Below are 24,121 nucleotides of genomic sequence, written 5' to 3' on the forward strand. Positions count from 1 at the left end.
ATTTCCACCTTCAACCCTAATTCACCTCACCCAACCGAACATCAGCTTCTCTTTTAATCTGAACTCAGAGAGCACCAGATCATCCATAACTCTATCACTTCCATCCCAAATCTCAATCACCTATCCTTGTTCACTTACTCTGACTCCCAAGTACACTGAATTCATAACTTTCAACATTCCCTACAAATCCTTCCAAGGTCTTAGCTTAATACACCACAATATCCCCTCTTGTCCTGTCACAAAAATCACTGAAATTTAGGGCACACTTGGCCCATCATGTTCAAGCTGACCAACCAAAATCGGTATTTCCAGCTATTGGCTTCCACCACTGTATATTGTGGTCCTTCAGGTGTACGTCCAATTACTTTGTAAATATGAGGAGGACTTCTGCTACTTTTAAGGCTTCCACAGTTCCCTCTCATGTTAAGTTCTCACAGTCAAGTGTCCCACTGGAAGGAGCAGGAACATGGTGAACTAGGGTTCAGTGGCCTGGTCTACTGAGCCAGAGACATGTTGCTGACTGCCACTGCAGCATCTTGAGAATTTATAATTAACAATTCAATAAACTGTGAACAAAAATCTATGTAATGATGACAGTGGAACAGAATGGTAGCCCTTAGGAAAGGAGATCTGTATAATTTAACGTAACTAGGCTTTTTGCAACTTGACTCTTAACTGTCTCGGATGCTGTTGTTGTTGCTGGGTTTTTCTCCTTTCTCTTGCACCTCGAGTGTTGGCCTTTTAATTTTTATTCTTATTCTTTTTTTTCTTTAATTGGGTTCTTTTGGGTTTCTTGTTTTGTGGCTTCCTGTGAACAAGCGGGAATGTATAATTTATACATTCTTTGATAATAAATATATCTTGAATCTTGAAGTAGCCTTTCAGTTCAGAGGGCAATTAAAAATAGGTAATAAATGCAGGCATTGTAAACAAACATGGCATCCTGAGCAAGTAAAGGTAGTGGTTTTCATATGCTAGGAAAATTTTCAACCTATTGTCTTTTGCTAGTTCTTTGACAGTCTTATTTGAAGATAAATGCCTTGCTTGCTCTATAGCCCTGTATTCTACAAAGTGTTTGAAGAATTGTAGTAGGCATGGCCATGATCAGTATCTGTGGTTTTGTTACCTCATGAGACAAACCACCAAGGAAACACCCGAGTGTTGATGGATCCCCACCAAGAAAGCCACAAGCATTTCTGATAACATTACTCACCTGAGCCACGTTAATGAACTTGGTGATAACCTCTGCCCTTTGCACAGGTGTCTGCTTGCTAAGAACCATCAGCTGGAGCCACTGGGAAATGCCATTAAAGAGAGCGATGGATCTCTCGAGGGTTGGATTATCCATTAGGCTGCGATGTGTGACATAACTCTGATAGTCTGTAAACTGGAGGAAATCACCATTTCAGAAGTTAATTAAAGGTCAGAAGTCAATATATTCCTTGTACAAATGCATTAAAGCTGAGATTTGTTATATTTTCTTTGGCTGCTTGTGTTTCATCCACCAATCCTGTGGTAACTTCTACTTTGAAAAAGGCACACTCGACAACTTCATGCCAAAGAAACAACTTTATCTTGAACCTCAAAACACTACGTATATACAGAGGGTTTCACAACCCGTACGCATGGCGGGGACACTATGTACCAAGGAAGAACAACAAACAGAAGTAGACCCACCCCCCCCCCGAGATCCTAATTAGTGTTAACTTACTCTTAATTACACTTACATTACAACTCTTCTCCCCCTTTAAAATCCAACATCCCCAAATGTAAAAAACTAGGAAACAAAAAACAGTGGTGTTATTAACTTGCGTACCCCTGAAAACTTATACTAGTACCTTAGCAACAGTTTACCAATACAAAACATCTGGAAAACGTGACAGATTCAACATTCAATCTAACAACAACAAAATAAACTGTCCCATCAAAGATTCAGTCTGTTTAGGAGGTTTACGGGTGCGCTGTGATCTGCGCACTACCCCGGTGACCCAGCAGGCACCGCTGGTGAGGGTGTTTTGGGTGGATCTGGTTTTGGGGGCATGAGAGGGGTCTGTGTGTCTGCGTGAGAATGTCCATCCTCCTCAGCGGACCCCGACCCCTCTGCCAGTGTCTCGCCTTCTGGCAAAGTCACTGGTGGACAAGCTTCCGCAGTAGTCTGACTCACAAATGGAAACTCCATGGAACTGTCTGTCTCTGAGCCGGTATCATGACGCAGGCGCACATGGTCCTGATGTCTGTGGAAAACACGCCCATCAGTCAGCTTAACAACATAGGAGACGGGACCACTCTGCTTAAGAATAACCCTAGGCAGCCATTGCTGATTGTTTCTCACAGACATTGTCATCCGGTTTTAACTGCTTCTCTTGCGCATGTTGATCATGTCCCTCCTTCTGCTTTTCCTGCTTTCTCTCCACTTTTGCCTTCATGTCTGGGTGCAGCAGGTCCAATCTTGACTTGGGCCTTCGCCCCATCAGCATCTCTGCTGGAGTGCGGGCAGTCGTAGTCTGTGGCGTGAGGCGGTATTTAAACAGGAAATGTGAAATGCTAAAGGAGTCCCCTGTCATGCGCTTCAGGCCTTCCTTCACTGTCTGAACAGCCCACTCAGCCAAACCATTGGAGGCTGGATGGAAAGGGGCCGTCCGAGTGTGATGAATGCCATTCTGCTGCATGAACTCACTGAACAGCTCACTGGTGAACGTCGGGCCATTATCAGTGACCAGAGTGTCAGGCACCCCGTGGACTGCAAACACTTGCCTGAGTTTGTCTATGGTTGAGGGGGCTGTGATATTGCTCATGATGTGAGCTTCGATCCATTTAGAATGTGCATCTACCATGACAAGAAACATCTGCCCCATAAAAGGGCCAGCAAAGTCCAAATGTAGCCTAGACCAGGGGTGGTCTGGCCACTCCCATGGGTGCAAAGGAGCTGGTGGTGGCATATTCTGATTAGTCTGACATTGCGTGCATGATTTTACCTTGTTCTCCGGATCCTGATCCATTCCTGGCCACCAAATGTAGGATCTTGCAAGGCTTTTCATTCGAGACACTCCTGGGTGAGCTTCATGAATTTCCTCCACAATCTGTGAACAGCCAGGGGGAGGCACGATGACCCTCGACCCCCAGAGAATGCAGCCATCCTGCAGACTGAGATCAGTCTTGCGTTTGGCATAAGGCCTCAGTTCCTCTCTTTCTACAACTCTGGGCCAACCTTGTAAAAGAAAAGTCTTGACTTGGGACAGGACTGGGTCCCACTCTGTCCACTGTTTGATCTGGGTCACCTTTACAGGTGTTTCTGACAGCCTCTCCAATGTAAACACAGTCTCTGGAGGCACATGTGTAGTAACAGATGTCTCAGGTAAAGGTAGTCGACTCAGTGCATCAGCACTTGCATTACTCCCACCCGCTCTGTACACTATAGTATACTGGTAGGCTGACAATGTAAGAGCCCAACGCTGTATCCTGGCTGAGGCTAGCGGTGGGATGCATCTAGTCTCACTGAACAGGCTCATCAGTGGTTTGTGGTCCGTATAAATTGTAAATATGCGTCCATAAAGGTACTGATGAAAGCGTTTGACCGCAAAAACAATGGCTAGACCTTCTTTGTGTAGCTGTGAATATCCCTTCTCAGCAGCTGTCAGGGTACGTGAAGCAAAACCAATAGGCTTCTCTGAACGGTCCTCCATTACATGCGAGAGAACTGCCCCGACTCCATAGGGCGAGGCATCACATGCCAGGGTGATCTCCTTGTCTGGGTCATAGTGAACAAGCAGCTTCACTGAGTGGAGAAGTTCTTTCACTTCCCTGAAAGCTTTCTCCTGCTTTTCACCCCACTGCCACTTAGTGTCATTGTGAAGCAGCTTATTCATCAGGGTCAAAACCCTTGAGGGGTCAGAAAGAAACTTGCCATAATAATTCACCATGCCCAAAAATGATCTGAGTTCCGTGATGGTCTTAGGGCTTGGGGCTTCCTTAATAGCTCTCACTTTGTCCTCCACAGGGTGAAGCCCCTCAGCTGTGATCTTGTGTCCCAGGTAAGTCACACTCGATGCCAGAAACACACATTTTCCACGTTTCAACTGCAGCCCTGCGTCTGAGAGCCTCTTCAGCACCCGTTCTAAATTAGCCAGATGCTCCACCTCCATAACCCCCATGATCAAAATATCATCAAGGTACACTGCTACGTACAGGATCCCCTGCAGCAAATTGTCCATTGTCCTTTGGAAAATGGCAGGGCTGGACGCCACTCCAAACACCAGGCGATTGTACTTGAATAATCCCCTGTGCGTATTAATTGTGACGTACTCCTTTGAATCCTCATCGAGCAGCAGCTGTTGGTAGGCGTGGCTCATGTCCAGCTTTGTGAACAGCTTACCCCCTGACAGGTCATCCACCCGTGGCAATGGGTACTCCTCCAGCCTAGAGACCTGATTCACCATAAGCTTATAATCCCCACATATCCTCACCGTTTTGTCTACCTTCAAACCTGGAACAATGGGAGCCGCCCACCTTGAAAACTGGACGGGCTCAATAATGCCCAGCCTCTGTAAACGTTCCAGCTCCTCCTCGACTTTGCCTTTCATGGCATAGGGCACCAACCCGGGTTTAAAAAAACGAGGTGTAGCCTCAGGGTCGACATGGAGTTTCACTGTCACACCCTTTAGTGTTCCTAGCTCGTCCCTGAAAACGTCACTGTACCACTGCAGAATGTCCTCCGTCGTGTGTGCATACTTAATTTCATGCCAGTTTAGCTGGATTTCGCAAAGCCATTCACAACCCAAAAGACTGGGCCCCCTGCCCTTAGCTATCACTAGCCTGGCTTCAGCCTTCTGACCCCTGGCTGAAATGTCCACACATAACACCCCTAAATGAGGTATGGGCTGCCCCGTATAGGTCCTAAGTTTGAGCTTTGACAGTCTAATGGGAGGCAGGTTGGATCCCCCATGTCCTCCTGTAGGTCTCCTCACTAATGACCGATGCAGTAGCCCCTGAATCAATCTCAAACTTAATGTCCTTTCCCCTGACAGTGACTGTGGCATAATATGGTTCAGGTGGTTCCTCACCTGTTTCCACTCCAAACATGTTGTAGGCGTGCACTGCCTCTTCATCTGCTTCTTCTAGATGGTGTGTGGCTGCCTGATCCTGTTGAGCTATCCCCTGCCCAGGCTTCATCTTACCCTTTGAACTTCTGCACTTTTGAGCTAAATGTCCCTTTTTGCTACAAGCATGGCAGACAGTGTCTTTGAACTTGCAATCATTTGCATAGTGCGTCCCTCCATACTGAAAACATTCCACCCGCTTTGCCTGTTTACCAGTCTCCCTCCTGACTTGGTGCACTGCCGCCGACTGCGACCCCACATGTCCTTTCTGGATATCCTTGACATTATTAGCAGCCACCTCCATGCCTTGGGCAATCTCTGAGGCTTTCTTGAAGGTCAACGGTGGAGTTTCCCCTAACAGGCGGCATTGTATGCCGTCGTTATTAATGCCGCATACCAATCTGTCACGGAGCATGTCTTCCAACACCGCTCCGAAATCACAATGCTCCGACAGCTGCTGAAGCTCGGCCACGAAATTGGCCACAGACTGACCTGGCTTCCTGAAACGGCTGTGAAACTTACACCGTTGGACTATCACAGAAAGTTTTGGATTGTAGTGGTTCCCCACAAGTTTCATCAGTTCGTCAAATGGAGTTTCCCCCGGTTTCCGCGGTGCGACTAAATTCCTTATTAGCTTGTAAGTCTTTGCCCCACACACGCTCAGGAGAATTGAGTGCTTCTTAGCCTCCTCTGTAATTCCATTAGTACAGAAAAAGTGTCCCCACCTTTCCTTATACTCCAGCCGGTCCTCGGCTTCTTCTCGGAATTCACAGATAGTTCCAGACGTAGCCATACTGAACGCGAAAGCTCCCGTTCGGAAAACGTGCCAACACGTTCACAAAACCAGTTCACCTCGTCGCCAAAAATATGTGGTAACTTCTACTTTGAAAAAGGCACACTCGACAACTTCATGCCAAGGAAACAACTTTATCTCGAACTTCAAAACATTACGTATATACAGAGGGTTTCACAACCCGTACAGCATGGCGGGGACACGATGTACTGGGGGCCACCGGAAGAACAACAAACAGAAGTAGACCGCCCCCGCCCCCCTCCGATATCCTAATTAGTGTTAACTTACTTTTAGTTACGCTTACATTACAACAAGTCCCTTCTGTTTTGGCTTGTCTAGTCTGAACCAAGTGTGGGACAGAATAGTCACACCTCTTCTTGGAGCTTTGAGACAGCAGCTCTGCACCATCGCAACCCTGTCAGCAGATCAGCATCATGGTGGTTTCAGAGGCAGGATGGAAGGGGGATGTCAGAGGCTGAGCCGGTCTGAGCTATTTCACTTATACCAGAGCCAGCATTAATTTCCTGAGTCATGGGGAAACGTGGGGGTGGGGTGGGGGGCGGGTAGGTCTACCGTTGGGTGTTTCCATGGATCACATCTGACACCCTAGCTGTTTGTGCTTCATTTATTTATTTAGTCATTAAGATACAGAATAGACCCTTTCGGCCCTTCGAGCTGCGCCGCCCAGCAACCCCTGATTTAACGCTAGCTCAATGATGGGACAATTTACAATGACCAATTAACCTACTGTCCAGCAGATCTTTGCACTAGGGGTGGACATCGGAGCACCTGGAAGAAACCCAGGTGGTCGCGAGGAGAATGTACAAACTCCTTACAGACAGTGGTGGAAATTGAACCCGTGTCGCTGGCACTGTAAAGCAGGGGTCCCCAACCTTGTTTGCACTGCGGACCGGTTTAATTTTGATGATATTCTTGCGGACCGGCCGACCCGGGGGGGGAGGGGGTGCGGTAGGGTTGGCAATGGACAAGAGTAGCAGTCAAATGCGTTGAGCTTACCCCGAGAAAGACTACAATGACCATGAAGCCTTGCGCGGGCACCAGTGCACGTGTTTACGTGCCGATTTTTTCTACAAATCGTTTTTCGCGATTCTGTTCGGGGTGGGATTAATCACGACCAGAATATAGGTGATAAGTGGCTAATACACTCAATTTCATTTCTAAAAGGGTTTATCTAATGAATTTAATATTAAACACACAGCGCATACTTTCCTCGCATGAATATAGTGAAAAGTCAATTATCAGGGGAGGACAGGGGAGCTTGAAGTAAGTGTTGAATGAACTTCCAGTAGAAGTGGTAGAGGCTGGCTCGATATTATCATTTAAAGAAAAACTGGATAGGTATATGGACAGGAAAGGAATGGAGGGTTATGGGCTGAGTGCAGGTCGGTAGGACTAGGTCAGAGTGGCGTTCAGCACGGACTAGAAGGGCAGAGATGGCCTGTTTCTGTGCTGTCATTGTTATATGGTTATATAAGTCAATAGTATCATAACATTTTAAGTAACGTTTGGATATTAAACACACAGCACATATTTTCCCCGTATGAACATATAAAATAATTGCAACACACCAATATCGCTGAATTAGTGGGAGCCCTGGGCTTGTTTTCCTGCAACAAAACGGTCCTATCGAGTGGTGATGGGAGACAGAGATACTCAAAGGGGGTTCCTTATGTCCAGTCTATTCCGCAATTTAGTTTTCTTTGCATTCATTGCAGAGAAACGTTGGAAATGGAAGCAATGTTTTCAGAGCTTCCGTGGCTATCTCAGGATATTTAGTCCTGACTTTGATCCAGAATGCCGGCAAAGATGTTATGTCAAGCATACTTTTCAGCCCACCGTCATTTGCAAGCTCGAGGAGTTGATCTCCTTCCCGCACTGGCATGGATGACGCGCGGGTAATGACCTCGCGTGCATTCAAGCTCCACAGTGGGCGTGACAGGGAACGAGGAAAGGTGCAGCTGACTCATATCGCCCAATCATATCGTTTCCTTGAGGCCCGGTAGCACATGCTTTGCGGCCTGGTACCGGTCCGCGGCCCGGTGGTTGGGGACCACTGCTGTAAAGTGTTGCGCTAACCACTACACTGTCATGCCACTTCCCGAATGAGCAGTGCTGCTTATGTTTATTCTGTCTTGTGGGAGGGAACCAGAGCACCCAGTGCAAACCTGCACCATCATGAAGACCATATTCAAACAGTACGCGGTGTCAAATGAGATCAGGTTTTTGGAGCAGGCTGAATAACACGTCACCACCTCCATACGTGCACAGAGCACCGGAGACTTCAGGTGTTGCTGCAGGCAGCAGGTTGGGACATGTGACAATGGTCGACTGCAGTTTACAGTGAGGACTTCTATGGCAAGTGTAGATGAAGGACAAGGGCATGGCTGAAGGACTCAGTGATTTCTCGATGATGACAGCCGGAGAAAACCTCCGATTACGTTGATCGTCTGAGAGGTCTAGGTTGGATGTGATCTCCCTCCATGCTCTGTGAGCAGACTGGCTAATTTCAGCCTGCATGGTCAGTCATTTTCCTGTTGATGCCTCTAGCGGGGCTACCAGACTGCTACTGGAGGTGAGGTCACTGTGCACCCACTGAACGGTGAACTTCGGCAGCTAACTGCTGCAGGAAGCGCTTGCGAGCTTCGGGAGGAGTTCGAATAGCCTGCAGTCACGTCTGAAGTTGTCCAGAGAAGCCTTTTGATGTCAGCCAGGTGTCCCATTAAATATTGGATTAAAACAGCAAGGTGTCACAGCACAGTGACTGTGTATTGCACCCAAAAGCTCCAATTTATGCCCCAAGGGCGGAGATGGGTGTAACATGGGTACTGGCATCATTAGGTGCATGTCTGAAGCCACAGTAGTCTCAGATGCACTGACGTGAACAGTTCATGAAAGAGCTCTTTTTAAAGGGGGCAAGAGTGTTCAAACATGTATTAAATCACTTGTGTGCAGGATTTGTACACAATGATCTTCTTCCAGCGTTTTATTACAAACTCGGAAAAGTCTGCAGGTGCTGGAAATCCAAAGCAACACACAAAAGGTGCTGGAGGAACTCAGCAGGTCAAACTGCATCAATGGAAAAAAGTGAACAGTCGACATTTCAGGCTGAGAACCTTTATCAGGACTGGAAAGGAAAGGGAGAAGTCAGAGTAAGAAGGTGGGGGAGGGGATTTCCCGCCACCAAGCACATCAATCCCTTCCCCCCACTTTCCACTTTCCATAGGAATTGCTCCCTACGTGACCCCCTGTCCACTCGTCCCTTCCCACTGATCTTCATCCTGGGTTCTTGCAAGCAGAACAAGCACAACACCTGCCCTTCCACCTCCTCCCTCACTACCATCCAGGGCCGCAAATAGTCCTTCCAGGTGAGGCGACACTTCACCTGCGAGTCTTCTGGGGGTCATCTACGGTATCCAGTGTTCCCGGAGTGGCCTCCTGTGTATCCTGTAGATTGGGAGACTACTTCACTGAGCACCTTAGCTCTGTCCACCCACCACAAAAAGTGGGATCTCCCGGTGACCATCCATTTTGATTCTACTTCCCATTGTCATTCCGACATGTCATTCCATGGCCTCCTCTATTGCCATGATGAGGGCACACTCAGGCTGGAGGAGCAACACCTTATATTCCATCTGAGTAGCCACCAACCTGATGGCAAGAACACTGATTACTTGAACTTCTGGTAATTATACCCCGCCTCCTCTCCTCCACTATTCCAAATTCCTGTTTCCTTCGCTCACCTTCTCTCCGTCCCTGCCCATCACCACCCGCTGGTGCTCCCCCCTTCCCTTTCTTCCATGGTCTTCTGTCCTCTCCTATTAGATTCTCCCTTCTCCAGCCTTTATCTCTCTCACCAATCAACATCTTAGCTCTTTACTTCACCCCCTTCCCCCTCTCCTGGTTTCACCCATCACCTACCACCTTGTACCTCTTCCTCCCCTCCACCTTCTTACTATAACCAGGTGACCATCGAATAGCATTTATTTATTGTTAAAGTGCACTTACATATTCACCTTGGTAATGCTAAAGTAGCTACCTGTGCCTTTAAGAGAAAATGGTGATGTCATTTTGCACTCGTGGAGTAGAAAGAGGAGCTGCAAGGTCCTAGAAAGAATGTTGAGTGCTTTTTCCCAGATTTTTGCAAGTAAGGGATCGGCACTGGATAGCAGGGTTGTGCAAAGTTCCTTATCAGCCTAGTAGTGTGAGCAAGGGGAACTCGATTCAGGGTCTAGCCTATATGTGTTTGGAAGTTAAGCACAAGTGTGCTAAAAATTGCCTCTACCGTATTGGTTTTGTATATTTTGATACTCTCTTTCTGTATTAAAACATCTAAAAGAGATAAAGGAATTTAAGACCTGAAGTGTATTTGTTGCCCTGCATATGTATTTTTCCCCAGGCTACAAAATTACTCTGACTTCTCCCCTTCCTTTCCCGTCCTGATGAAGGGTCTTAGCCCAAAACGTTGGCTGTTTACTCTTTTCCATAGATGCTGCCTGGCCTGCTGAGATCCTCCAGCATTTTGTTTCTGGACTTGATGTATTAACATAATATATGGGATTTGCTCCACTCAAGGCCGTTGATCTGCTCTGAGAGTTCTCTATGAGGTCAATGGGACAACTCGTGAGCACCAGCTGACAATGAATGATGTGGTTCAATTCTCCAGGGAACAAAATCAGTCCCTTCAAGGAGTGGGTCTGTCAGGGAGGTTTGGAAACATTATAGACAGCCCCAGTGAACTTGGGGCAAGAGATTGTGTGGGGAGCAGGCAGTAGAGGGCTAGAGCAGCCATGGTGCTTTTACAAAAGAAGCAGTGAGTGTGGAAATCTGAAAAAAATGTGACAATTAAACACAGAAATCCCAACTCCGAGGAGATGGGGAATCACTGACCGAGATCCGGCGGAAGGACTTGTATTCCAGGAAGGTGAGGTGCTCCGCCAATTCCAGCGGCTCCAAATGATCAAACAACAGAGAAGCTTTCCCCTTCTTCTGGGAGACTTTCTTACGCTGGGTGACGCGTCTCATCCAGTCGTAGGACGGACTAGTGGAAAAGTAATAGTAGAATCAATGATTGGTTTGTTTAAGAAATGTGGATTTGACATGGAGTTTCACGTGATTCAAAACTATCATTAAATTGTGATCATTTACTTTAATTACTCTAATTTCCATAATTATTATTTTATATTTCCCAAAACCTCAAAGTACTTCTAGCAAATCAGGAAGATTTCTGAAGTTTAGTGTTTACTGCTATTGAGGGAAACATTTATAATACGTGCACTGAAAGTAATGATGATATGTCATTATTAGTACACAAACAATAGTCTCTCCAGTCAGTCAAACAGCACAGTCACGTGACATCAGACAGTGCCATCCACTGGTGCCATTAATCAGCCAGTGTCACGGAGAGTTAGATCACTACAGCACAGAACTACTGTACGTCCTTCAGCCCATCTACTCTGTGCCAAACTGTTATTCTGCTGAGTCCCATCGTCCTTCACCTGGACCATTAGCCTTTCATACCGCTCCCATTCATGTACTTATCCAAACCTCTCTTCCATATTGCAATTGAACCTGCATCCGCTACTTCCGCTGGCTGCTCATTCCACACTCGCACCGCCCTCTGAATGGTCAGCCAGTGCCATGGGTTTGTGCCAGCAGAAGGAGCCAACATTCAGTACGACCAATCATTGCTATCTGCTAGCTGCATCGGTCAAGGCCACCCCTCAGTACCTCTGTTCAGCAGCACAGTAATCACCATCATCAGACGCCATGACCAGCTGAGCCCATCTGGCACTGTCAGCAACCCTTGATGTCAGCCAGCACCATCAATCAGTGCCATTGGGTTGTTTCCAGTCAGTGCCAACAGCCATCATTGTGACGGGGTCCCGAATTACCCCTATAAACTGTACTCGATTACCCCAATGAACTGTGTTTTTGAAAAGAGAGAGAGAGAGTTATTTAACACTGATATCTTGTTTTGGAAAGAGAGAGAAAGAAAGAAAGAGAGAGAGAGAGAGACAAAGAATAACTTTTGGACTGTCACTTTAGGGCACTGGGAGTAACTTTTGGATTTCTGCTGAGTTGGAGAGAGACAACACCGAGCAGCTCGTAAGTTGCTATGGTGACCAAAGGCGGCACTATTTGATGGACAATCGATGTTATGATTTTCCGGCAGCATGTTGATACTTCCCAAGGACATTCGCCTGCTTGTGCATTTCTTACACAGAGAGGGGAAGGAGGAGTTATTTGAATGACAGCTGGTATCCAGTACGGTGAGATAAATAGGAGGTTAGATGATATAGACCTCAGACACATGTTTTGGACACGGAACGAGCTTTGTTGTGCCCGCAGAAAAAGTGGGTTTTTGGAGGATCGATCAGGCAGATCGATCAGTGGCTCTTGCAGTGAAAAGAAAAGGCAGTGACCGGTAGGGAGTTGTCTATGTGTCCACCCTTGCCTGGGTGATAGCTCCACCACAGAAAACCGGGCCCCTTTGTTGAAGTCACAGTCGGTGACTTTTAAAGGATTTCGGAGGACAATGAGAAGATCGACGGCACCAGCTCACCTGAAGACCCAAATCTCTCCCTCTCTCTCTCCATCACTACTCAACTCAATACCATGAACTGAACTGAACTTTACTCATCATTGTAAGACTTTTTTTTTACCCCAGACTTGAAGAAGCTTGGATTTTCATATATTTCCACACTTACTGATATACTTATATATATAAAATCATTGCTAACCTGTTTGATTTATCTACATTTATATTACTGTACTGCGTAGTTACTAATAAATATTAATTAGTTAATAGCAATACTGGATTCCAAAGCGTTTTCCATCTCTGCTGAGTTCTTTATTCCCGTCATGGGGTACGTGACAAAATTGGGGCCTGCGTCCGTGATATGAAGAAATAATTGGTCAAGAGGCTTGTTTGAATTGATTGGGGAAAATCCCTTTTGATTTGGTTGTGTGGAAAAACAGCAGAAATGGATGTTAGGGACTTTCTGAAATCACCAGACCCAGTCACTTTGAAGATAACTAAAAAGGATGATGTGCAGGACATTGCGAAAGAATTGAGAATTGAGGTAAAGAAGGGTATGACTAAGGTAGATATTCAAAGGAAAATAGCTGAATATTATATTTCGACGGAACAATTTACTGAGGATGCGTTGAAAATGTTCGTGGAAGCTGAATCTGCTGATGATAAGCTTCAGCTTCAGTTGGAAAAATTAAGAATGGAGCATGAACTGAAATTAAAACAGCTCAAGAGAGAGGCTAGAGAGGCAGCAAAGCAGAGCGGAGAGGCAGCAAAACGGAGAGCAGAGGCAGCAAAACAGAGAGAAGAGGCAGCAAAATGGACAGAAGAAACAGAAAGACAGAGACCGTTTAAAAGGGAGATGTGGCAGCTGAGAGGTTTAGTCCCTGATGATTTTTACAACTCGTAAGGGCTTGTTTTGTGTAATGAATTTAGAAGTTGTGCTCCTGATGATGTAATGGCATAACTTGATACAGAGGATGCCGCCACCCTGCAGGGGTCTGCTAAGAAAGCAAATGAAGAGGTTTTAACCCACAAGTTTGAGCTTACTCCAGATGAGAGTTTGCCAGAGAATAGCTGTGAGGTTCAGGATGACCTTGAATTTGAAACTGGGACAAGTGATGATAGCCCAGAAGAGACTGTCCCGATTGCATGTGTTCAGGTTGTTGAAGTACCTGTGAATTCACAGGATTCTGAACTTTGTGTTGAAGCTCAGTTGAAGTCTGAGGTGTCTGACTTGGTTGAAAAGGAATGCAGTTTTTTTGTGTCAGTTGATCTTGGTTCAGTGAATAAGGGGTTAACCTTGGTACCAGTGGAATGTGAGGATTCTCAGTCACTTGTATTGGACAGTGTTTTAAAAGTTAGTGATGAGGTGACAATTGGTGAGGTCAGTGGTAATGAAAATAATGGGAAAAGTGCTGTTCCTGGACTTTCGGATAAAGTGCTGGAAAAGTTTGGATTGGTTGCACGACCTTTGACTCTGCTTGCAGGACAGAGGCTTGCTGAGGAAAGATGTGCTACTCTGTTGAATTTTGTTTGGACATTTGGAGGTACACACCTGCAAGATTATGGTGTTGTGAAGAAGAAGAATTGTTAAGATTTGGGGGTGGAAGTTGTTATGGAAGCAAGTCGAAGTGAAGGTCATAATCAGATGGAGGGATTGTTTGGTCTCTTCCATAATGTATACATGGTTCTTATAAGCCTGGAGATGGTGCTAAGTTTAGTAAACAATGGAGGAATGTTGACACCTCTCCAAGGTAAGGTTGATATAGCTGTTCAACTGATGAGCAAAGTTGCTGTTGAGGCCTGTGATAGCAAAACCAGAGGTTTAAATTATGATGATTTGTCACAGACTTTTCTACCTTCCAGAGTTCAGCAGGACTTAGAGGGTAGTAAGGCTGATGAGAGTAAGGTGTATGAGGAAGGTTTGTCCTTATTGAGGAAGGAATCTATAGAGGAACAGAAGGGAGATTTTGAAAAGGTGGCTTTAAAGGAGATAGCTCTCACAGGAGAGGAAGTTCAGAGAGGGTCAGTGGGATATTACCTTGAAGATGGGGTGTTGATGAGGAAGTGGAGACCAGACACTGTGTGTGCAAGTGAGGATTGGGTTATTGAACATCACGTGGTGGTTCCAAAAGTTTATAGGGCTGAAATTTCAAACATGACTTATAGTATGCCTTTAGGTGGACCTTACGGAGTGAGAAAGACAGTGAACAGGATTATGAAGGAATTTTACTGGCCTAGTTTAGGAAAGGATGTTATGAATTTTTACAGGACTTGCAATACCTGTCAAATTGAGGGGAAATCTAATCAGGTTATTCAGGTAACACTACTTAAACCAATACCTGCTCTTGGTGAACCTTTTTCTAGGATCATAGTGGATTGTGTCGGCCTATTGCCAAAGACTGCAGCTGGTTATCAGTATGTGTTAACAATTATGTGTGCTGTGTCTAGGTCCCCTGAAGCAGTGCCTTTTGGAGACATCAAGGCCAAGACTGTGGTGAAATCATTCAGTAAGTTTTTCACACTGGTAGGTCTGCCCAAAGAAATTCAATCTAACCAGGGCAGTAACTTTACTTCGAGAACATTCCAGGGGATAGTTAGAGAAGTGGAAGCTACGCACATGGTGTCATCTGCATATCACACAGAGTCCAAGGGAGCCTTGGAACGGTTCAACTCAACTCTTAAGACCATGATTAAGACATATTGTGTGAAAAATGGGAAAAATTGGGATGAGGGGGTTCCCCTCCTCTTATTTATTGTTGGAGGTTCGATTCAAAAGCCATTGGAGGGTAGTCTGCTGGAACCTGTGTTCAGTTACAGGCCAAAAAGACCTTTGACCCTACTCAGAGAACTATGGTCTGATTTGGAAACATGTGTCAGTGTGCTTAATTATGTTTTAGAACTCTAGAAGGGAATTAGTAAGACTTGTGACCTTGCAAAGGAAAGTTTACAGAATGGTCGAATTAAAATAAAACATTTGTTCGCTAGAATGGCACCTGGCAGAATTGTTACGGAACAGAATAGAGTCGTAAAGGCTGTGGAATCTGATAATGGAATGAAAAAACATGTTTTCCCACTGAATCTAGTCTCACCAAGATGTAAGAGTTCTATTGTTTTGAAAAATATTACTGATAATGTCCATCAGTTGGACCCTAGACCACAAAAACAACTGAAAAGACTAATTGGCATTTTGAAACAGGGCACAGGTGCAATGCATCACGTCATTATAAATTCAGCCCAGCCCATGAAACAGCATCCTTACAGAGTAAACTTTGAGAAAAATAAAATGGTTGAAGAAGAAATTGGAAACAAGAAAGAACAAGGAAAGAGAATGGATGACTGTATTGATAGAGTGGTGAAGGCTAAATAAAGATTGACTTGTTAAAAGGAAACTGGGGTGTTCCTTTAACAGAGAGGGCTAGAGAGATATCAGGATTTGTGACACCATCTAGACCGTATGAGTGCAATGTTTTACCCTTCGGGATGAAAAATGCTCCAGGGACATTTCTAAGAATGATCAGTTCTGTGATTATAGGTTTAGAAAACACAGGGGCTTATATCAATGATTTAGTGGTCTGGAAAGACACGTGGGAAGAGCATATTGCAGTGGTAGAAAAACCGTTTGACAGACTTTCCAAGGCCAATCTTTTTTTTTACTCCGCCCACCCCCGCCGTCACGCTCGGACCCCGCCCACCCTCCCCAAGGCCAATCTTATGTGAACCTCGATAAGGGTGAATGTGATCATGCTACTGTTATTTATCTTGAAAATGTAGTAGGCCAGGGCCAACTGGCTCCTGTACAGGCCAAGGTTCAAGCTATTGCTGAGGTTCCTGTTCTAACAGGCAAGAAAGCTTTAAGAAGGTTTTTAGGAATGGTTGGGTCATAAGTTTTGTAAGAACTTTGCTGACATCGCTCTCCCCCTAACAAAACTCCTACGGAAGAGTGAAAGATTAGTATGGAATGACCTTTGCCAGGAGGTATTTGAATGTCTGAAAACCATCCTGTGTTATCATCCTGTGCTCAAAGCACCTGATTTTTCAAAGCCACTTTCTATAGCAACAGACGCTAGTGACGAAACTGCTGGGGCAGTACTGTTACAGAAGGGTGTGGATGACATTGAACACCCAGTAGCTTATTTCTCAAAGAAATTTAATGTGCACCAGAAAAATTATTCAACTGTTGAAAAGGAATTACTAGCACTTATTCTGGCTTTACAACATTTTAAGGTCTATGTTCAGAGACCTAAAAATTTCTCTGTTGTCCAGAGACCACTTGTGGTTTACACGGATCATAACACGTTGGTGTTTCTAACTCAGATAAAGGATAAGAATAGAAGGTTGTTAAATTGGAGTCTGATATTGCAAGAATTTGATCTGACAATCAAACATGTGAAAGGTACTGACAATATTATAGCTGATTATTTATCCCATTGTTAAGTTGGAAATTGTACTCTGACATCAGATGATCATACATGTATTGTTTCAAACTCTGTAATTTACATTTAGACTAAAAAAATTTCGCCTTCATCAAAAAATTTCTCTCTGAAGGAAGGGGGTGTGATGGGGTCCTGAATTACCCCTATAAACTGTGCTCAATTACCCCTATGAACTGTGCTTTTGAAAAGAGAGAGAGAGAGAGTTATTTAACACCGATATCTTGTTTTGGAAAGACAGAGAAAGAAAGAAAGAGAGAGAGAGAGAGAGGAAGAATAACTTTTGGACTGTCACTTTAGGGCACTGGATTTCTGCTGAGTTGGAAAGAGACAGCACCGAGCAGCTCGTAAGTTGCTATGGTGACCAAAGGCGGCACTATTTGATGGACAATTGATGTTATGATTTTCCGGCAGCATGTTGATACTTCCCAAGGACATTCGCCTGCTTGTGCATTTCTTACACAGAGAGAGGAAGGAGGAGTTATTTGAATGACAGCTGATATCCAGTGCGGTGAGATAAATAGGAGGTTAGATGATATAGACCTCAGACACATGTTTTGGACACGGAATGAGCTTTGTTGTGCCCGCAGGAAAAGTGGGTTTTTGGAGGATCGATCAGGCAGATCGATCAGTGGCTCTTGCAGTGAAAAGAAAAGGCAGTGACCAGTGGGGAGTTGTCCCTGTGTCCACCCTTGCCTGGGTGATAGCTCCACCATAGAAAACCGGTCCCCTTTGTTGAAGTCACAGTCGGTGACTTTTAAAGGATTTTGGAGGATAACGAGAAGATCGATGGCTCCAGCTCACCTGAAGACTCAAATCTCTCCCTCTCTCTGTCTCCATCACTACTCAAATCAATACCACTCATCATCGTAAGTCTGTATCTTTTTACCCCTAGACTTGAAGAAGCTTGGATTTTCATATATTTCCACACTTACTGATATACTTACTTCTATATATAAAATCATTGCTAACCTGTTTGATTTATCTACATTTATATTACTGTATTGCGTAGTTACTAATAAATATTATTAGTTAATAGCAATACTGGACTCCAAAGTGTTTTCCATCTCTGCTGGTTCTTAATTCCCTTCACGGGGTACGTTACATCACTATGTGACAATTAATTGGAGCTTGAAGAGATTTGGTATCTCACCAACGAATCTAGTAAATTGCTCACCTTCAAGTTCATGCCCTCTTCTCATTACTGCCATCAGGGATAATATACAGGAATCCAAAGATCCACACTCAACATTTGAGAGAACACCTTCTTCTCTTCCACTATCAGATTTCTGAACAGTCCATGAACTGCTATCTTGCTCTATTTCTTATTACAGTAATTTCTTATGTGTTGCAGTGGACTGCTGCCATAAAACAACAAATTTCATGACATGTGGCAGATATTTTTAAGCTGATTTTGATTCACTATCATTCGATGCAATCAGTTGCCACCCTGCTAGTGCCAATGTTTATATCACCAATCAATACCTCCCAGTAGTGCCATTGTCATTGCCATCAGTAACGGTCCACAGTGCAATGAATCAGTGCGACTTGTATCCTTCGACAGTCGTTGTCCAGTGCCAGAAGTCAGATAGTGCCAATAGCCAATACCATTAGTCAATGCAACCAGTCAATGGCACCACTCAATGCAGATTGTTGAAGTCTATTTCAGGTCATTAAGTAAAGGAGTTCACTTACATGCTGGAGATGTCGATGAGTTTACTGTGTTCTTCATACCCTAGCTGGCTAGCCAGTTCCTGAAATTGCTCAGTCAGATGAACCAAACCAAGGTCCAAGCTAAACTCAGCAGGGAACTCAGAGATCCAGTACCTGCACATGCACACGCAGAAAGAGAGGACAGTTAAAGGCTTTGTTTATACATAATGCAAAGGACGCATCCCTTGGACCGTATGAGCAGCATGACAGTAACATTGGAATTCAATTCCCACCACTATCTGTAAGGAGTTTGTATGTTCTCCCGATGACTGTGTGGGCTTTCTCCCACATTCTGAAAGACGTACGAGTTAGGGTTACTAAGTTGTGGGCAATTTATTTTGGCATCGGAAGCGTAGAGACATTTACAGACTGCTCCCAGCACTTCCTCAGACTGTGTTGGTCATTGATGCAAATGACGCACTTCACTGAATGTCTCAATGTACATGTGACAAATAAAACTTCATTCTTTTTAATCATCTGGGCTGAATCATCTGGGCTGCTTTCCACTTTAGGAATTTGATGAGGGATTCTCTAGTCAATTTTTCACGAGGTCCTCAGATGTTAGGGGCAAAGATTGGCAAATTGTGCAGAGAATGGGGGAACATGGACAGTGTGTCATAAGTGGAAGGGATCAGTTTAGTTAGACATTTAATTACTAGTTTAATTAGCCTGGCACAACAGTGTGGGCTGAAAGGCCTCTTCCTGTGCTGTAATGTTTTATGTTTAATGTTCTGTAAGAGACCAAGATCATGGAAAGGTCACGACCATGGAGAGTTTGCAGAGAAAATTCACAAGGATGACAAAATCTGTGGAGAGGGTGAAGAAACCGAGATTTCTCTGCTTAATTGTGTAAGAGTTACCTAATGGAAGTTTTAAATTTTAGGATTTCAAAAGAGCAAGTAGAGAGAAGCTAATTCTCTCAATTGGGATGACTTTAACCAAGAGTCACCAATATAAATTAATTGCCAAATGTGCAAGAGAAAAAGAATGAGGAAGTGGAATCACATAGAGGGTGGTAATGATTTGGAAAACACCTCGTGAAGTCATGATGGATTTAGATTCCAACAAGCAATTGGAGAGGTATCTGATAAGGGCAGGAGTTGGAATAATTAGAATGAATAGCTCATTCAAAGAGAAATTGCAGATGCATCAAGATGTGTACAGTTTTATTAACTTCTGCACTTTGCTTTCTATAATTGTCCACTCTCTGTATACACATGACTGTGTGCCACTCTCTATATACACATGACTGTGTGGCTCGGCAGAGCTCAAGTATCATCTATAAATTTGCTGATGATACAAGCATTGTTGGTAGAATCTCAGGTGGTGACGAGAGGGCGTGCAGGAGTGAGATACGCCAACTAGTGGAGTGGTGCCACAGCAACAACCTGGCACTCAACATCAGTAAGACGAAAGAGCTGATTGTGGACTTTAGGAAGGGTAAGACAAAGGAACACATGCCAATCATCACAGAGGGTCAGAACTGGAGAGAGTGAGCAGCTTCAAATTTCTGGGTGTCAATATCTCTGAGGATCTAACCTGGTCCCAACATATCAAGGTACTTATAAAGAAGGCAAGACTGCAGCTATACTTTATTAGGAGTTTGAAGAGATTTGGCATGTCAACAATTACACTCAAAATCTTCTATAGTTGTACTGTGGAGAGCATTCTGACAGGCTGCATCACTCTCTGGTATGGAGGGGCTCACTGCATAGGGCTGAAAGAAGCTGCAAAAGTTTGTAAATCTAGTCAGCTCCATCTTGGGCACTAGCCTACAAAGTACCCAGGACATCTTCAAGAAGTGGTGTCTCAGAAAGGCAGCTTCCATTATTAAGGACCTCCAGCACCCAGGACATGCCCTTTTCTCACTGTTACCATCAGGTAGGAGGTACAGAAGCCTGAAGGCACACACTCAGCAATTCAGGAACAGGTTCTTCCCCTCTGCCATCCGATTCCTAAATGGACATTGAATCTTTGGACACTACCTCACTTTTTTTAATATACAGTATTTCTGTTTTTGCACGTTTTAAAAAATTTATTCAACATATGAGTACTGTAATTGATTTACTTACTTATTATTATTTTTTAAATTTTATTTATTATTATTATTTTTTTCTCTGCTTGATTATGTATTCCATTGAACTGCCGCTGCTAAGTTAACAAATTTCACATCCCATGCCGGTGATGATAAACCTGATTCTGATTGTCATTTTCCCTTTTATTTTAGTTTGTTCACGGATTGTTGATATTACTAGCATGCTCACCACTCCAGTTCATTCTAAGCATAGAGTACCAATGAGAAATCTAGGTACAGGACTGCATAATGTGGCAACTAGAGATCAATAATCTAGATCTCTGGCTAATTCTCAGTTATTTAACTACCACCAGGCCCTTGTGCAATAGGTAGAACAGTATGCTCCTGCTAACCAGGTGCATTTCAGGGCAGGAGCGTTGTTGCAGAAGTGATATCTTTTTCTCCCTCACGAGAAAGAGAGACAGATTGTCTGAGATACCAAAGTGTTGGGATGGACTGTAACTTTTTGATGGACCCTAGATCATGGTCTCTTTGGGGGTTTTGCTATTGCTTGCATGGTGTATGGTGGGAGGTTGATGCTTTTGCTGGGGCAAGTGGGGGTAGGGGTAGAGGAGAGGGTGGCTGCTTTTGTTGCTACCTGTGTGTGGGAGGGGAGGGGGCTTTAGGGTTCTAATGTTTTCTGTCATTCAATCTTTGAGGTTTTTTTTTTCCTGTTTCATGGATGTCTGTGAAAAGTAAGAATTTCAGGTTGTATATTCTTAATATTCTCTGAACCATTGAAACATTGAACCGTTGAGGACAGGATTCTGTTTGGCATTGAAACTGCTCAATATCAGATTACCCAGCAGTCGTTATTGCTTCAGTCTGCACATGAACCCTATTGCAGGCATGAGGGTTTATCCTCAGTGTAATTCAGAATTAAAGTTCCGCACGTCCTACTCTCCCACATGAGGCTGATCCTATAGGAAGCATGAGTGTGTGCAGTGATATCCAATCTCCAATTATGTGGTTCATTTTTCTGTATTTTCTTTCATTAATGATCAGTTTGGTGCAATTTCTTACCTCATTAAGTGACAGATTTTGAGTCGAAAATCATTGCAATCCTCACCGCATGCTTCCCGATACGTTTGAAGGTCAAGGGAAACATCTACGTACTTTGGAAAACCACAGAAAAAGAGGAAAAGTAATAGGCCATTCAGTCCCTTGAATCCATGGCAACATTCAATGAGATCACAGCATTTCATTACTAATTTATTTAATTCAGCGCAACGTTGTGGGCTGAGTGACTTGTTCTTGTGATGTTCTACATTCTATGTAAGTTCATGTGTCACTTCCCATCATCTATTTAAAAATCTCCCTGACATATCTTTTGTTCAACACTTGCCTCTTTCAGACACCTTCCTCACTACCTTTTTTATTCACTCTGTTGTCAACATATGGGGCAGTACGTTAGCGTAGTGGTTAGCACAATGCTTTACAGTACCAGTGACCCAGGTTCCACTCCTGCCACTGCCTGTAAGAAGTTTGTATGCTCTCCCCATGACCACCTGGGTTTCCTCCAGGTGCTATGGTTTCTTCCCACAGGCCAAAAACCAACTGGTTGGTAGGTTAATTATCCTGTGATTAGACTAGGGTTAAATTAGGGTTTGCTGGCATAGCTCGAAGGGCCAGAAGAGAAATGCACTGTATCTCAATAAATAAATATCTTCCTTTTGTTCTCTCTGTCTTCCAATCAGAGTCCCTGATCCAATCCACTGCCCTACTCATTCAACTGCTCCCTATAACCTTAGCTCTCGTTTTTTTCTCATTCTGATGAAATGATCCTGAAAGGTTAACTCTCACATTTTTCACATTCTGAATACTGAATGTCTCATTGAGCACTTCCAGCACATCCTGATTTATTTCAGATGCACTACAGTCCCCATAGAACATTGCGTCTGATCAGTTGGTCCCTACCCGATTCTTATTTTTGTTGTTCATTAACACTGGAACAGTTTTGGAAGAAATTCCTCCTCACTCATTCATCTGAAGCTTGTGCAAAAGTATCAGCCCCTAGTTGTATTCACTACCACACAATCAATTCCACTAATATCAATGCCAGTTTAACACGTTTGGTCAATTTTTTTTTCTTTTCCTATCCTTGCATAGGTTCAATTCCAATATGTGTTCACAAACAGCTCTGCTTTCCTAAGACCTGCTCTACTGTTCATCGGTAGTAAGACTGGATGTAGTTGTGCGAAGGACCAAACTGGAAAGGAGACAAGCACTGGCTTTTCAATATGATCACGAAAAAAGTGCAGCTGAGAAGGTCTGGAAGGATATATCAGTAGAAGCTTTCCTGCCAATTCAGTGGACGGGAGGTACCATCGATGCATGAGGAGAACCATCCTTGGCACTTGGCTGTTACTAAACTCCCCTTCATTATCTGAAAAAAAAAAGCATGGATTGGACATTAGAACTTGGAGGTGTAAAGGCAACACAAATAAGTGTGCTATCCTTCATGTGTTTTGTTGCCATCTCAATGTGAACACCACTGACAAAGCTCTTCTTTGGCCTATTTCCCCTAGATCCTGCTGTAATCTTAGACAAACTTCTACACTCTCCACTAACCACCACCAACTTTGGGGTCATCCAAAAGCTAACTGAACACGTCAACAGCATAGTCAACCATATCATTAATTATAATGACAAGCAGTGGTGGACCCAACACCAATCCCTAAGATACACTGCTGGTCGCAGGCCTGAATAACACGCTTCCACTACCACCCTCTGACTCCGACTTACATCTTCCTCGATCACTGCCAGTGCTTCCAGGTTACCTATGAGGGCAGATCAAGGAGTTGTAGTGAGATATAGGATGCGAACAGTTTCTTTGGTCTACTGAATCTGTGCTCAGTAAACAACCCATTTACACAAACCCATATTTTTAAAATTTCTTCTCACGTTTTCACAAACTCAATAATTAATCAAACGCCTAGACAGCAGGGGCAATTCAAGTTGCCAGTTAACCTCACAACCCACCCATCTTTGGGGTGTGTATTGTAGATCTTCGGTAAATGAGGAGAAACCGAAGAACCTGGAGGAAACTACATGATCACGGGGAGAACCTGCAATCTCCACGCAGACAATAAGGTCAGGACTGAACCTGGATCTCTGGAGCTGAGAACTACTAATTGCACCAAGAGAAGCCGTTATAGGTCAGACCAGCCAAGATTTAATAATGTTAGTGAGCAAGGTGAATTTTAAATGAATCCAGTAATTTCAATGTCACAACAAACTCATTCGGAAGGCCAGTGATGTTTTGGGGATGGAACTGGACTCTCTGACGGTGGTGTCTGAAAAGAGGATGCTGTCTAAGTTGCATGCCATCTTGGACAATGTCTCCCATCCACTACATAATGTACTGGTTGGACACAGGAGTACATTCAGCCAGAGACTCATTCCACCGAGATGCAACAGAGAGTGTCATAGGAAGTCATTCCTGCCTGTGGCCAT

The 24,121-nt window shown here is 44.2% G+C and overlaps 1 protein-coding gene across 1 annotated transcript in view; it reads right to left on the bottom strand.

Moving 5' to 3' along the window:
• rasgrp3 (RAS guanyl releasing protein 3 (calcium and DAG-regulated)) overlaps positions 1-24,121 on the bottom strand; it is a 118,362-nt gene that overhangs the window by 63,500 nt on the left and 30,741 nt on the right. Inside the window, exons 3-7 of the mRNA XM_063055532.1 lie at positions 22,949-23,051; positions 21,689-21,751; positions 18,574-18,705; positions 10,798-10,948; positions 1,214-1,387 (exon numbers count right to left, since the gene is read on the bottom strand). Coding sequence (XP_062911602.1) covers positions 1,214-1,387; positions 10,798-10,948; positions 18,574-18,705; positions 21,689-21,751; positions 22,949-23,051 — 623 coding nt within the window. The remainder of the gene's footprint in view (positions 1-1,213; positions 1,388-10,797; positions 10,949-18,573; positions 18,706-21,688; positions 21,752-22,948; positions 23,052-24,121) is intronic.

Source organism: Mobula hypostoma, chromosome 8 (assembly GCF_963921235.1).
Source record: "Mobula hypostoma chromosome 8, sMobHyp1.1, whole genome shotgun sequence".
Taxonomy (NCBI): Eukaryota; Metazoa; Chordata; class Chondrichthyes; order Myliobatiformes; family Myliobatidae; genus Mobula; species Mobula hypostoma.